The sequence below is a fragment of the Caretta caretta genome, chromosome 5 (assembly GCF_965140235.1).
Source record: "Caretta caretta isolate rCarCar2 chromosome 5, rCarCar1.hap1, whole genome shotgun sequence".
Lineage (NCBI taxonomy): Eukaryota > Metazoa > Chordata > Testudines > Cheloniidae > Caretta > Caretta caretta.
In genome coordinates this window covers 129,435,403-129,452,094 of record NC_134210.1, presented here as the reverse complement: position 1 = coordinate 129,452,094, position 16,692 = coordinate 129,435,403, and the positions used below count along the sequence as shown (strand labels likewise).

Genomic DNA, 16,692 nt, shown 5'->3' with positions numbered 1-16,692 from the left:
ATCTGATTTGTGCTTTCTGATCAGTCGGGGGAATTTTTTTTCTCAATTTCTGGGTAATTTTAATTTTCATTAAACTGAGGAGCTACAGCGTCTATATAGGCTCATAAACAGAACAGTCAGGTTTTGGAGCATAAGGTTTTGTAATTTGTCATTCTTTCCGAGCACAAAGTTCTGGTTGTGACTGGCATTGCTTCAGAGCTACATCGATTTTTTTTTTATGACATTGTGTGTTTTCTCCTACTATATAACGTGTTGTAGCATGATTAGTTCTGATTTCTTTATTCTAGACTTCAATACGTCAGATGACTCAAACAAGATTTTACATTGTAGAAAATAATAAATCTGTCGTGCGGGTAAATTTGTTTGTGGGTGGCTTGCCACCTCAACTCTCTGCTGAAGAATACACTAACATCCTCAAGGATGACTTAGCTATCAAAAGTAAGTCAAATAGTGTTATCTTTGTACTACAAATCCTTAATTTCACTGTCTATTCCTATGTATAGAATAACATGCTATAATAAAATTGTGTTCCTTCTCTTCCAATTTTGCTTATGTATGTTTGTGACCTCTTTGTTGGCAAATGTTGTCTTGCAAAGATCACCATTTTTTTTTCTTGTTACATTTTATCTGAAATAGTGACATTTTCCCTCTGGTTTTATCTTTAGAGCTCTGCAAATCCACAGATATCCACTTTATATCTGCGGGTCATTTTTGGGGCTATGATGCGGATACAAATTTTGTATCTGCACAGGGCTCTATGTATCTTAACATGCTGACGGTTCTGTGTAAGAAATAAAAATGTATGTGACAGCTTGCTTTTTGTTTAAGAGGATAGTTAGTAAGGCATTTGGGTCGCCTTTATATATACTTGGTTACACTGACCTTTTTAGCCATTTTTCTAAAAGTACTATTACTTTCTGTTTAAACAACACAGGTGAATTCTAAATGACTGCATTCTCTCTGAAAGTAACCAGCTGAAAGTCAGGGTTTTTTTTTTTAATCAAAGAATATGTAAGATTATATTATTCGTTCCCCAAGAATACTACTTGGGATTTAACTTCCGTTAAGAAGGTAAATTTAGTGACGTTAACAGATACATTAACGTTACCTGTCATATGGCAGACAAGACATATGAATTCAAATTGTGGAAACACAATTTAATTCAGAAGTGAAAAGGGGTGAGTACATTTAACAGTTTTGTCTTTATTACAACTAATATACTCTATGCTACTGAAAATTCACTTTGTACCTTTCTACAGTAAACAAATGTATCTTTTCATAGTCTCATGTAGCTTTTACTTTTCAAAGTTAAACACCATAGGGAATGTGTCTTCTACTTGTACAAAGTTTAAAAAACAACCACCAAAGTTTAACGTGACTTTGGAAGAGAGAAAGTGTTAGTTGGGGATGCTGTTTGTTTTTTGCGATTTTAAAAGTTTTTGATTTGAAATCAGTGCTTTTAATATTTACTGTTCATCTACCCAAGTCTGAAGTACATTCTCTTCTAATCTTTGCAGCAAATCTGCTTTCTTTGAGTCATGTTTACTCAATGCAAGGTAAGCCTCTAACGTTTAAACTGAGTTCAGTATTGTAAAAACATACCAACCTCCGAAATTCAGTCACATGCTAAAAGCTCGAAGATGAATGAATGTATTAGAGATCTTATCTCAACAAAAAGTCTTTAAAAATCAGATGTAAAACATAGTAGCATATTTATATAAGCCCCAATATATTTTATTAGAACCTTCTTTTTCATAAGGTGGCTTCATGCCTCATATGAATGTGATGAAGTTCTGTCTGTTAAAAGTGAGTTTTGAATGGTAATTCTGAGCAGCTAAAAGAGTCAGTTGTTGCAGGCAATACTGTATATCCTATTCTCATTTTGTTCTTTTAAAAAATAAGATATTAGAATTTGTTTCTGTTGTTAAACTTAACAAAATGAAATTTCAAGGTCAGTGTTTCATAGATCCAGCATTTTGGTTTTAATAAGTACGCTGGAGGTGATGAGGCTAATCTGTTACCTTTGGAAAATTCTTACTTTCGTTTTTTAGATACTCTTCCATTGAACACACATGTTTTTTTTTTGAGATGTTGCTTTGCTACTGGTGTTAAAGAATGAGGTTTATTTCATCCTGGTGTGAAGGAAATTGGGGAAGTAAGAAACACCTCCAAAACCACTAGAATATTTAGCACCAGGAGTGCTGCAACCTGACCGCTACACATCTGTATTCTTAGTATCATCAGCAATGAAATAGAAAAGACTTTCTTTAGCTTTTATCCATCTTCCAACAAATGATGATTCATAAAGCTTATTTTCAAATGCATTGTCCAGTCTCAATTTCAAATGACTGCATTAGTGAGGCGTCTGTGACTTAATTTGGGAATAATCTTCAGAAAATGTTCCTGATATCCTGTTTAGATACTCCTTTGCCCAGTTGCATTCCATTAATCCATACCAAAAAGCCTGTGTTTCCTGCTGATGTACCAGCTATATCCCTGTGTGGCTGGTAAACACTGATGTTTTTCCTCATAAAGGCCATTGGAACCCCCTGGGATGTTTTTGAACAACTCCTTTTCCTTATTTGTATTTGCAGCATGGAAAAGAATTGTAGATTATGATCCTCCTCTTACCCAGAGTTTATTTTAAATCCAGTTTACATGTATGTGTTTTACAGAGATCTCTGCCCATGAATTAATCAATGTAATCATTTTTATTGCTGTTTGAAGTCTGTTCGGTTCCTTGAATATTTTTCTATTTCTGCGACTCTCACCAACAGCGTGCGAAGCCCTAGCTGGGAATCATACCTTCCTGGACCATGGTATGATGGTTCTTAGGAAACAGCCAAAATTCCATTGATATTTTTGTTTCCTTTTAGCCACTATACTATATTGCAAGCTCCTATCTAACCTGTTATCCATGGTCCTTCCTCGTTTTGTTTGGCATTATTGGTTCCAATATTTCGTTCGCACTAAATATCTGATTTCTTTTGCCTGAATATTTTCCCCCTACTAGATGGATTTTTTCCCAACTAGCTCAGATAATGAAGCTCCTTTTATATGATTTCTCTGACCACTCTGATTTTTGTAACACCCCGGCAGTTTTGCCCAGCGCTACTTAGTGCAGGTCTTTCTCAATAATGTTCCCGGGTGGTTTGGTTTGGTTTTCCCTTTGTTTTCTGTGTTGATCGGTTTTTGAATTAAATACAAATAGTACTTTGCATTATTGGTAACCAGTTTATTGCAGTGGATGACTTTCTTATATTTTCTTAAGTACCATAAAACAATTTTCTTTCATGGTAATCTTTTTTTTCCCCTTACCCTAACTTCATATTAAGATAGTTTATTTGCAACTAAAGAATCACTTAAATACATTTGTTACAGGTGCTGTTGTACTTGAAATGTCTTGTTTTTCTGAAGCTGAAAGAATATATATGCTAGCTAAAGATACAATGGTCAATGACAAACAGCTTACTGCCACTGTGATTCCCGAAGTTCTGGTAAGATCTTTAGGTTACATCCTGTGTAAGAAAAAGCCAGGCTCTATTCTGAGAGAGAGGAGGGAAAATTGTTCGGTCTTTGAAGGGACGGGTGGACAAAAATAGACTGAAATTGAGCTTTTGTAAACATTATGATAAAGAATAGAGAAAGAGCCTGCATTTTCTTTCCCTGATGTGCATCTGTGTATGAATGGCTGCTTGTTTTGTTGATACTGATCGTGAAGTGCTGAACGGTGATGTGAGTGTAGTTACAAAGCTATAAAGGAGCGAAAAGCTATTTTAATTCTTTTCCCTATATTCTTTCCACTATCGCTAAAATTTAATGGAATCCCTTTACTTTGAATAGCAATTTGCTGTAGCATCTATACCAAAGTTACTTCAGTGTTTAACCTTGGTAGTTCTGGGATAGAGCCGCCTACTCTTGGTTGATCTCGTCTTTGCTGAGTGGCTGAATTCCCTTGTTTGGGGGAGGGGAGGGAGTGCACATGCATGTTTACCAACTTATATCCTGTATACTGTATTGTTGGGCTGCCTCCCAGGAGGAGTCTGGTCACCCTCTCCCTCCTGAGGGAGGAACAAGAGGGCCAAGGAATCTTAGGGTAAGTCTGGGCTCTAGGACACTGCATGGTGGGGGGGTCCCAGAGCTTGGGCTGCAGCCCAAGCCTAAACATCTACACCGCAATTAAACAGCCCGTTAGCCTAAGCCCCATGAGCCTGGGTCTGCTGGCAGGGGCCAGCTGCGGGTGTCTAATTGCATTGTAGACATACACCTTGTTCCTCCTTTGAGTGACCTCTACATGTTCTTACTCATGGGATGGCTGACTGTGCAGCCTGCCAGTGGCTGTAAACATGCAGAGGTCATTCCGAGCTCTGATTGCAGGTGAAATCACCTTCTTTTTTATATCTAGAACTAATCACATCAACAAATATTTAAACTGTAATTGCATACTAAGTTAATCTGTACTCATTAGCTGACCTCTCTAGCATTCCAGTAAATAGTACAAAAAGTAGGTTAAGATGAAGCTGCAATCTTTCTTTAAAGCCATTGAAATATGTCACCTTGCAAAGAGTCTGTTTCTTTGCTCTTCCCTTGCCAGGCAATAGAGGCTGGCAATGCAGAAGGCTAGACGCTTTTCCTGAGAGGAAGATGCATCATGTGCTGTTTTGTGGCACCTCTGACTGGTACTTAGGATCGGCTCTGGAGAGGTTTTTTTAAAGGGCCCTGCCTGAAAGAGAAATGGAAGAGAGTTAACTCAATGCTATGCTTTTTAAGCCAGGCAAAGTGAGAGTTCTATGGTAAAGTTATGACATAAGTCATTTACTTTGTTACAGTTTAATATCCTTAATTGAATAAACTTCAGTGAAGTATGCTTAATGAAGTGATCTGGTGAATTCTTCATCACTTGAAGTCTTTAAAAGAGGATTGGTTGTCTTTCTAAAAGATGTGCTCAAGCAGAAGTTGTGGGCTAGATGCAGGAATCATTTGGTTAAATTCCCTGGCCTGTGTTGTGCAGGAGGTTAGAATAGATGATCCTGTTCTGGTCTTAAAATCTGTGACTCTACGGAAGTGTTTTATTCCTAAACTGTACTGATTGACCAATAACTTTTCTGCTCCAATCTGCAAGTAATCTCAGAAAATATCAATTGATTTGAAAAGGACAGCATGTTATCCTCTTTGTGCCACCAAATAAATATTCCTAAAAATGTTTTTAATTTGTAATAACTTTCAGGTTTGAATGAGCTATTGGGGTGAGGTGGGGGAAAGCAGTTCAGTGAGGTTATTTTAAAACAGCATAATTGATGTAGGACCTAGATTAAAAAAATGTGGCATGATCATTTTCTGCAGAGCCATCAGAGGGCATACAAATGATATAACACATCCTCTTTCCAGAGATGTGTTGACATCCTCAGCACTGCAGCTATCTCTATGTCTGTAGTCAGTGTCTATTGTTAGTCTCTCCAATAAATTCTGAGCAAATGAGAAGACATCAGCAGTCCATCTCAAGGCCAGGTTTTTACAGGGCGCTATAGTGGCAGTAGCATCTTATGTTTGCACAGCGCTTAGGCCCCGCTCCTGATGGGGCTTTGTAGGTACGACTGAAGTATACATGTTAATAATAAGGATAATCAACAAATATCAAATTCAGTTTCTGTCGCTTTAAATGGGATTATTTTCCCTTGTGCTATGAATACCTGAACCCCGAATTGCTGGACCTGCGTGCAAACTAAAATCTTAAACTAGTTGAATATGATTTTGTTGTGTTGACAAATAATTCTTTAAAAAACAAATTTAGAGAGGGGATAAGGAATCGTGGCTGAAGTGTGATCCTAGGCAAGGAAATAAAATGAATAGCAGCCAGTTTGACCTAAAAATATGTGTTGAGTCATAAATTGCGGTAAATGTTTAGACAAATGTGTTCACCAGCAGAATTTGGCCATCCTGGAGAGCAGAGGCAGTAATAACTCCCCTCATAGTCAAATTATTGCAGCGGGTCCATTCTAGCCCCCCCCATCCCATTGCAACATTACAAAAATATATACAAACCTGTACACAGCCTCTTGTCAGGCCCTGGTGTTACTGACCTGTAAGTATAAAGAATTATGTGAAAGTTACAATATGCTAAGACTACCCCTCTTACCTGGACTCAGGGAGATGGGGATCCAAACTCTGGGAATCCTAAGTACCTTTCACACAGAGCTGCTGCAGAGCATACATGCGTAAATGCCTTCTTTGATTGCAGAGCTGCGTTTTCTGGTCTGCATCTCCTGGGTAAAAACTGCTCCCACTGGAAAAAATGGATACAGTTTGCAGCACAGAACACTTTATATTCATTTACTGTTTAAGCATTCCATTCTGCTGCCACCAGACATGGCTGTGCCCGCTATTCAGCAGAAATGGGATTAGGATGAATAACAACTCTGTCACAGCACAAAACTACAGCCTACTAATCCTGACAAATAAAACAACTTCTGGTGATGGCCACAGCATGTAAATCATGCCCCTCCAGCTATCTTTGGGGGATAAGGAATAAATTTCTGACTAAAAACCAGCCAATGCAAAACCCCTCTGCAGATTTCACTTTTCAATCATCATACCAAAGTCAGGATAAAGAAAAAACTATCCTACACAAGACTGTGTGAGTCACACATTCCATTCTACAAAGTAACGAACCGTAATTCATATTTTCCCGTTTGGCCTTCACTAGGAGATTAAAAAAAATTCTGCAATGCCAGCATGACCAGTGCACAGTCATCTGCACCAATAACAAAAGGAGACACGTACCTCTTAGAAGCTGGTGAAGCTGTTCTTCCCTGTACTGACCAGGGTAACCAGTTTGCACGGAATTATTTAGTCCCCACGCAAAGGAGAACAGTCTTCTAAATGAAGCTGCTTTGTCTCTTACAAATAGGAGTTTGGCACTGTCCTGCTTAACTTTACTGCAAATTGTAGGATTAAGAACAAATTAAGCATTATGCCGAACACACTTAAAGTTTCTTCCCTTACAGGATTCTGCTATTTAAGCATTTCTGTAGAATTGAGCTCCAAATTAGTATCTGATAAAGAATTACCTGTGGTAATGAGGAATCCTCTTGAGCAAGGTAAGCATGCATCCAAAGGTGGTAGGACAACCGAAAAAATAATTCACTCTCTAGCTGTCATATTACCACTTATAATTCCTTTTTGTAGTACAGCCGCTATCCCTGCGACTTCCTGTAATGCAGAATTTTTCACCCCATGATGTGCAAATATATGTACTTTTATCGTTATTGTCTTCTTATTTAATGTATTGTACCAATGTTTTTTCTGTTTATAAAAAAGCATTTTGTGTATAAGTAGAAACATTAAAGAAAAGTTTGATAGAGGGTACATGATTATATCATCTCTGTTTAAGCAAGATTGCAAGGTCCTTTCCAAACTGTAAACGTGTTTTTGATTAAGCATGGGGAGGGATTTAGTTTTTGATTAAGCAGAGGGAGGGATAGCTTAGTGGGTTGAGCATTGGCCTGTTAAACCCAGCCTTGTGAGTTCAATCCTTGAGGGGGCCATTTAGGGATCTGGGCCAAAAATTGGAGATTGGCCCTGCAGGGGGTTGGACTAGATGACCTCCTGAGGTCCCTTCTAACCCTGATATTTTGGGGGGGAGGGATAGCTCAGTGGTTTGAGCCCTGGCCTGCTAAACCCAGGGTTGTGAGTTCAATCCTTGAGGGGGCCATTTAGGGATTTGGGGCAAAAATTGGGAATTGGTCCTGCTTTGAGCAGGGGGTTGGACTAGATGACCTCCTGAGGTCCCTTCCAACCCTGATATTCTATGATTCTATGTAGGACTTGATCTGAAGCTCATAGCAATCAGTGGTAAGACACCTGTTTCGGTGGACTTTCAAGCAGGCTTTCAGGAAATGTTTGAATGAGCACATTTAAAACCAAATTCTGTATTGATCTCTAAAATTAAGGGAAATAATAGAAAATACATGCTTCTGACGCTGTTTTTAAATGCCCACAATATATTTTAAAACCAGATTTCTTGAGAAGAAAAATTAAAAGCAAAAGTTCTCATCATCATTCGACATGAGGTACTTGACTAGTTTGTAGTGTTTTAAAGTTTTCAGCTATAAAGCAGAGAAAGTGTCTGAAATATCCTTTTAACACTTGTCAAAGCTTTCCCCTCACATTTGGATAAGTCAAGCAGCAAAATACATTTTTAAGATTATTTTTTAATTTTTTCTGGGCTTGAGACCAAACGTCAGAACTATCAGAGCCCTTCCCACCCCCTCCAAAAAAACAAAAACCAACCCATCTTGTGGAGAAAGTTTTAAAAGACTGAAAATGAAGCTTTGACAATGCATCCTTCCTGAACCCTTAGCTGGAGTATTGATAAAATATGACAGATTCCTGTGTATTCACATATAATCCTTTGACATCTCTTTTCTTTTCTCCCTCACAGCATTTCTTAGTTAGCTTCATTGTTGTTCTATAAAGTGGGAACCTTTCCCTGTCTGCTCCGCTTACATTCAAAGCTAACCAATTTTCACGATGTACCCAATAGTATTGTCATACATGACTTCTGGGACGAAGAGAAGTAATTCTGCCATTTGCTGCCCCAGATAAGCAGCTGGATAATGCTCCCAGACTTTTAAGTCTTGTATCTGTTTTTAAACTTTGATAGCCTAAATTGTCCTTATTTGCATATTTATAGCATAAACTCTCAAACTGTTACAGCTCAAGTTGGCTGTTTTCTCTTATTACCCACTAGAACCTTAGAAGCTGTAGGTAGAAAAGCTCTCTCCCTGCCAGTGCAAGATTTTTACTGTAGCAGTGTTTCCAGCGTTTTGTCCATTCTACTTTTCCAAGTCCCAAGTGAAAGGGGCTATGGCCCGGAGGATCTCTTTGGAGACTAATATGCTAAAGACAAACATTTTCATAGTGATAAGTGATTTGAGACATCTTAAAAGGCCTGATTTTCAGAGTGCAGGTGCTCTGTGCTTTCTGAAAACCAGCACCTGTAAGATATCTCAGGTTAGGAACTCAAAAATTGGGACACCCAAAGTCATTATTCGCTTGTGAAAATCTTGGCAAACATATCTCTGTATCAGGAAGTATTTCCTCATATTCAGCTTACATCTTCCATATCTTGGTTTTATCTCGTTACCCTTAGTTACACTCCATTGTAACGACAAGTAGGGAACAATCCCCATATTATGTGGGCACTAGTTTCTCCCCTTCCTAGGTGTAGATACCCTTCAATGTTTGTAGTCTGTCATCATGATACCCTTAATCACTGCTTAGCCAAACTACTGATATTTTAGTTCTTTTTATCTTTCCTCATAAATCGTTCCTTCCAGCCTCTTGCCAAACTGCTGTTCTCCGAATGCTCTCCCGCTGGTGAATGCCCCTGGCCATGGATAAAGGGCCACCACCAACACTTGTGTTTGGAGACTCTCACTTGAAAATGCCTGATAGAGAAATAAAGAAGCACTTTTTCTTTGTATCTCTATGGAGGCCGTTCTTCTGTAATGCCTGGCTGCAGGAAACAAAAAGAGGAGAGCTTGGCGTTTCCTGATGTTCGTCCAATCGTTTGAGAACAGCTTTAAAAGAGATCCAATACCATACTTCTGGCATCTGTTCCTTACCGACTTCCAGTGAAGCCCTGTGTGCTGCTTCTGCACAATTTGTTTACCTTATCCCAGAAACGGCCTACTTGGTCCATCGCCCACAATGCAGGGAAGTGTTCTTCTTTCGGGGTGGTTTCTGGAAGGATACCCACCCCCGCCCCTCTGAGCTTTGGGAGCTCTAGTGAAAGTAGTGCCAGATGAGGTCACGTGACCACACGCTCACAGCACTGAGTACTTGAGGCTGAGGTTATAAGAGAGATGTGGCCCCAGCTACTCCAGTCTCTTCCTTTCAGTGGTTAGGTGTAGGGGTACTGACAAAGTCAGAGAGAGGCAGATCAGGGCTCATTTAAAACTTCCCCAGTGTTTATTATTAAATTCTGTTCATAGTAGTGATTTGATAGCTTGTGCGATGGCACTTGGCTTTTGTGGGGATCAGGATCACTGGACCTTTTTGGTCATGACTGTTCAGGCTTTCAAGGGTCAGAATCAGAAGGGTAGATTTTAGTGGCATGCGTCATGCCCCCTCTGTTTTCCTGGATTGCTATTTGGTGCTGTTACCAGGGGTTGTCAACCCCCAACCGGGGCAACTTAACTATTTCACTCCAGGCGGTGTTAGGAATAAATCAACAGGAACACAGCAATTCTGTCTGATAAGATTCATGCAAGTAAATGTACTCTATCTAACACTGCAGTTTATTAGATTTAAACACACACAGACATAAGCGGTAGGTTTAGAACATCCCAGATATTTACCTAACATCTGGAACGGTATTGCCAGTTGCTCACCAACCAGGGAGAAAGGGTGTTAAGAAAAAACATCTCTTAAGATGGCTTCAGAGGACTCCTCCAAAGTACACTCAATTAGCTAATCCTTTAGAACTAACTTCTACAAAACACAGAGGCCTTAATGACCCCTACTGTGTCATCACTTTTCTAACTTTCAATAAACTTTTAATATCAGAGGCGTCTAGACTCAAGGTTTTCCAACCACCAAGTTTTCAGTCTCAGTTATTTACTTGTCTGTTTCCTCCTCCCATTCTGATTAGCAGAAACTGCTAGCTAGATATGACCTTGCTTCTAAATGCTTGTCTCCAAATTAACCCTTAACTATGTGGTGTTCTATTTCATTAACTCAGGGTGGCTGAATGCACATAATATGGTCGCAATTAGCTTGATCTCATTCTGGGGTATACACACCCCTCAAATCCAGGGCAACAGTGTGACAGACCTTTACATTTCAAGACTACACTGACAGGCAGCGGAGGCTCCATGGGCTTCGTGGCAAGAGAGGCCTGGAGCCGAATGTAACAGTTACATTATCAAGGGGAAAAAACCCCAAAAAATCCCCCGAATTTGTATGGGATAATAAACCTCATGCTTCATGGCACGAGCCAGTCTGTCACTGATGGGGCTGAGGAAAAATATTTCCTGTTTGGTAGGTCATTCCCTAGCTCCACCCAGTTCAGGTTTCTTGCACCTTCCTCTGCAGCATCTGGCACAGACCACTCTTGGAGACAGGATGCTGTATTAGTTGGATCACGACTGTGATCCAGTCTGGCAATTGCTGTTTTCCTAGACAGGCCTTCAGGCTCCATACAGGGCCATTTATGACTTTTTTTTTTTTTTTTTGGGGGGGGGGGAGTATTTATAGCCCCAGTGGATAGGCTTTGCTGTTTGAATCCAATGGAATCAGATTATTGAAATGGTTCTTTCTAAAGTCAATAGAAACTGATCCTGATATGCATACCTTGGAAACATTGTCATGTAATGGCTTAATTTTTACCACATGACCAAACTAACTATACTTCACTGTTCCAAAAGGCAAAATCAAATATGCACTCAAGCTACACTATTACCTGTTGATTGTGGGGTTTTTACTAAAGGACTGAGTGGATATTCTTGGAATACTGTAATAATCTAACATGTACACATTTGTTCTAACACCTCTTTGCATCTTCCAGCATACCAAGCTACCACAGAACTGCTGTCCACTACTTGTGTTTGTGAATCCCAAAAGTGGAGGTCTGAAAGGCCGAGATCTACTCTACAGTTTTAGAAAACTGCTAAATCCTCATCAGGTTTTTGAACTCACTAATGGAGGTCCACTGCCTGGGTAAATCTTTTATCAAAGTAGTTCTTTAGTTAATGGAATAGTATCACCAAAATTGTAATTTACTGATACTTGTTAGATCTCTCACTCTCTCACACGCACACACACACACACACGCTAAAATTTCCTCCAACTCATTTTATTTACTCCTGTATTGCATGTCTGAGAATTATACTGCAGGGCCGCTCTTAGAAATAGTGGTCCTTATTTTAAAAACAAATGGAAAACGTTCATGTTTCACAAAGAGGAGAGGACAGAATTGTTTCTGATGTGTTTATCAGTGCTAGCACAGTAAGGTCCAGATCCTGATGGGAGCATGTTCACATCACCATAATGCAAATAACTACTGGTGGTTAACACAATTGATGGAGAAGGAAGGGAGGAAAGAGAGGGCTTTGAGCAACACTGCTGTCAAGTCGTAATTTTTGCCACTATTTCCAACCATTCTTAACGTCAGGTAATAGAAAGGTGTAATAAATGTCTCTTTCTGCTCTTGGAATTTGTCTACAGTTGCAGAAATTTAAGAAGAGCTGATCATTCAGAAATGGTAACCCCATTTCTAAGACGCAAGAAACAATGTGATGGGAAAAACAAAAGCAATGTGTTACCGTTCTTTTAAAAACACAGTTTAGTCACCAATGAGTAATACTATTGCCTGCTTATTATAATGGAAAAACATGTTTTTTTTAAATCCTACTACATTGTTTATTTTTGTACTACCTAAATTGACTCCAGTGCCTTGAAATAAAACTCTCAAAAGGTTAACTTTATTATTTTACCTTCATCCAGTGCAAGTGGGTTCAACAGTCCATAATGAAAAGGCAGTAAAAAATAAGCAATACTGGTCTTCTAACTTTGTCAGGGCCATGGTTCATTTAGGCTAGTTCCTACAGCATGACTGTCAGTGTTATGACCATTGAACCTATTGTTGGCTGCAGTATTTCTCTGTTACTATGGGCAAGACACTTCACCTCTTTGGGCCTCAGTTTTCCATCTGTAAAATGGGAAGAAAGTTAAACTCCATTGTAAAGTGCCTTGATTGGTAGGGCTGAAAAGTGTTGTGCAAATGGTATCCTATTTAGAGTCTCATTTTTTACAAATCCATAGTGGTACAGAAATACCCCCTTCCGGTTTTGGCAGTCCTAGCAGTATATGCCAGCGGACAAGGAAATGCACACTGCATAACCAAATACTGCATTCAGCATGAATGACAATGGTGTTGTAAACTTCCATTTAAAACCAGATAGAAATCTCAAGCAATTAACAGAATTACAGATGTGTAAATGAAAACACAAATAGACATATTTTAAAAATGTAGACTGTTTTGTGTCTGTGTCTTGTTAATTCCCTGTGGGAGAGAACTCAACTACCATCTTTGGCTATGGGGAAAAATAGTGAGAAATATAATTTCAAGTTTGTTAGGCAGAAAACTCCTCTGATGGTTCTAAGTTTTATTGTCCATTTTATCAGCTTTTCTTAATCGAAACTCTAAAGCGAGGGAAGGAAAAAGCAATAATTACTAAGAACTCTACTGTGTTATTTTAAAGAGAATATTGTGGAAGGCCTAATTAATTTTCTGCATTACAGTGTAATATTATTTCTTATGCTTTTGTTTTAAATGAAGATTTCATACATTCTCTCAAGTTCCCTATTTCCGAGTGCTGGTGTGCGGTGGCGATGGCACGGTTGGTTGGGTCCTGGGTGCGCTGGAGGAAATCAGACACACCCTTGTCTGTTCAGAGCCCTCTGTAGCCATCTTACCTTTAGGAACAGGTGAGAAATAACAGTATGGAATAGGGTTGATTTGAGGAATGTTAATGGGAAGCTATTAAGCATGCTCAAAACTTAGTAGTTTTTCTTTGTGTTGATTGTTCTCATAACATGGCACCTGTGACTGACTTTGTAGCCTGAATGACATTTTGTTTTAGTTTCTTATGTTATATTCAAGCAATCGGCATGCATCCAGGAGGGAAACAGCTAAGACCATTTCATCAGTATTATTCTTTGACTCTTCCATCCTGCCTCAACGGGCTTTAAAGTTGCAGCAATCCTCTGTTCAGAACCCATCAGTGGTGCTTACAGCATTGGCCAAAGCAGTGGTTCTCAGCCCGCAGGCCACTTGCAGCCCAATCAACACACAGCTACGGCCCATGTGACATCCTCAGGGCCATACAGGCAGTGTATAGTGTGGATGCAGCGCACATAACACACAAGAGAGCTGCATATGTGGCTCACAGTGGTAAATAGGTTGAGAACCACTCGCCCAAAGAGTCACCAGAAGTGGTATGAACGTAGCACTGTGGAAGTCCAGATAAACCAGATGATCTCATTTTCTGTATTCGGGTTTCCAGAAACACCCGGACTGCTGCCTAAGGGCCTAACCAGAGGCAGCAGCTCTCTAGTTGCTTTGCAATCCCAGTGCAATAGTGGGATCAATTCTCTCTCTAATCAGCTCCTCTTTACTCTGTCTACCTGCTAGTGATGCGTGTCAGCTGCTCTCTCCTTCTCTTGCTGCCACTATCCTCTTGCTTGTTCACCTAGGTTAGTGCCCTGTTTTCCTCCCTTCCCATATGCTACAGCCCTCCCTCCAGTAAGTGACCAGTCCCACTCCCTCTTACCCTAGCGACTGCCTGGTTCTCCAGTCCTCCCACGCTTATGATTATTATAGAATTACATCTAAGAAAAGGCCAGAGTGTTTCTCCCCACCTGTAGAATACACCTGAGAGTTATTCCACATTGATTTAGGGGCTGTCTCACTGACTGAATATGGTTATAGGCAGGATTCTTCTACAGTAAAATTAGACATGAAAACTTTTGTACATCCTTAACATATTGAAATGTGATTAATTTGATCGAGAACCTGTGAGGCTGGAAATGTATTGAGACTAATTAGTTTATAATAAATTCTCTTGATCACTGTCAGAAGCATTGACGGGGGGGGGGAATTCATTAGCATTAATGTAAACTTAAAGTGAGAAATTAGAAATCTGAATTGAGAAAAGTAGAATAAATTAATCTTCCCATAGCACTCAGACAACTTATCAGATGCAAGTGATTAACTCTTATTTTTCCCACACTCATTCTATGGCTTATAAGCTCAGCATGAGTTCACAGGCTTATCAAGAAAAAAGGAACAAAACTTAGGATCTTCAACCTATTGCGTGCAGAAAATAATTAACCACTGAAACGTGGATTAACAGACAGCATGAGGAACTAAAAGACAGATCTGGTCTCTCTTCACCCATCTGGGGGGAATATTTATCATATAAAGGGACATGTCATCTTCAGTACCTAACAACTTACTTTTTCCCTCTGTGTCCATTATGAATTCACTTTATTTTGTCAAGTTGTTTTATGCCAATGCCTTGCCAACATGGTCGCTCATTCCGAGTTTGTGTCCACATGCAGTCATAAGGAACAATTGTTTCATGTCATGTAATCATAGAATATCAGGGTTGGAAGGGACCTCAGGAGGTCATCTAGTCCAACCCCCTGCTCAAAGCAGGACTAATCCCCAATTTTTGCCTCAGATCCCTAAATGGCCCCCTCAAGGATTGAACTCACAACCCTGGGTTTAGCAGGCCAATGCTCAAACCACTGAGCTATGTCCCCCCCCCCCCCCCCCCAGTATACAGCCAGTATCTCATGGTAATGAATTTATCTAGATGCAGAAAATCTTTCATGAAATGCATGTGCTTAGCTGTGCTAACAAAATACAGTTGGGAACTAAATTCACAAATAGGTGAATCGTGCGTGACTGTATGCAAAATGCCTTGTCCCACATTCTGCCTGTAACCAGGACGTAGAACATTCTAATGAATTTACCTCACCGCTGTGGGGTGGCAACATATTGCTGACAGATAAGGCATGGCTGTCAACAACATTAGCTCCTCTGTTTCAGGCAGAGCATGGCTACCTAGCATAGCCAACACTTTCTCCACTGTGCTAAGGCCAACAGACTTGGTACTTCAGCGTGCTTGCTGCTTGGGGACAGAAACAGACATGACAGTTGCTGGCAGCTGGGGAGTCCCCCATCTCCATCATTTTCCTTTGTCTGCCTAATGCCAGGTGTGGGGCTCTACCCCACCCCTTTCCTGCTAAGAGGTTTTCTAAGAAGAATCCCACCCTTTTTGTTTCAAAGTTCTGACTAACAGTTGGACATCTAAATGCCATTCATGTTCCAGGGCTGCATTTGCCTTTTGGGGAATTTTTCTCCTCAGCTCTGTCTCTTTTGAAGTGCTGCAGCATTTGGTGACCCTGCAGTGGGTTGGGGAGACGGGTAAGCTGAGAAAGCCAAAGGGGAGGCTTGTGCATCCTCCCTCACTTGCCTTATAGCGTGTCCTATTGGGGAACGTGGCTCTGTCTGTAGACAAACTGGAGTTGTCCCTCTGAGCCCCATCTGTGTGAGGTCACCTTGGCCCCCTCCTCTAGGGATACCCTTCAGTTTTTACCTAGACTACTGGGTTACAATAATTTTCATGCAAGCATATAGTATGTCATGCCATAGGCCTTGGTGATTTCCCCTGTAGGGCTGATGTCAAGCCACAGGACTCCGAGAGGCCCTCACTTTAACCAGCTATGCCATGCTGGGCTGTCAAGCCACAGGTATTTGATGTCCCAGCATTATCCTGTTCTCTTCTCTGGACATCAAATCTTTGGACACTGAGTTAGATGCTTAGGCATATCAGTTCCAGGCTCTTAGTACTTCAGTGTGAGAATATTTTCAGAAATACAAGGGATAAGGTAGTAATGGAGTCATCAAAACTATTTAGATTCTGGCCCCAGCCAGGTACGATAGGAATGTGGGTCATTCTGCAAATTGAAGCTGTCTCTGAAATTCAGCAGGAGAGAGTACTGCTTTGCCAGGGGCTGTACTAAAAGGAATGCCCATATGCTATTGTGGAGGCAAGGTTCTCAACCTCCTCACAGCCAGCCTTTGTTTGAAGTTAGACCCACAAATTGGTGCCAGGCTCT

At 40.2% G+C, this 16,692-nt stretch overlaps 1 protein-coding gene and 1 long non-coding RNA gene across 5 annotated transcripts in view; one reads left to right on the top strand and one right to left on the bottom strand.

The window, feature by feature from the left end:
* The window catches only part of DGKQ (diacylglycerol kinase theta), a 172,375-nt gene that overhangs the window by 125,988 nt on the left and 29,695 nt on the right, over positions 1–16,692 (top strand). For all 3 annotated transcript variants that reach the window (XM_075128887.1, XM_048850017.2, XM_048850016.2), the window contains 5 exons: positions 288–438; positions 1,518–1,556; positions 3,382–3,497; positions 11,570–11,721; positions 13,343–13,491. In XM_075128887.1, the coding sequence (XP_074984988.1) occupies positions 288–438; positions 1,518–1,556; positions 3,382–3,497; positions 11,570–11,721; positions 13,343–13,491 (607 nt within the window). The remainder of the gene's footprint in view (positions 1–287; positions 439–1,517; positions 1,557–3,381; positions 3,498–11,569; positions 11,722–13,342; positions 13,492–16,692) is intronic.
* LOC125636620 (uncharacterized) lies at positions 3,492–6,855 on the bottom strand. Of its 2 annotated transcripts, none has more exons than XR_007356661.2 (3): positions 6,781–6,855; positions 6,137–6,283; positions 3,492–4,723 (listed from the first exon to the last, which is right to left on the bottom strand). It is a non-coding gene; the product is annotated as an uncharacterized LOC125636620 (long non-coding RNA). The 2 variants fall into 2 exon arrangements; XR_012668677.1 differs by having other exon boundaries at positions 6,670–6,814.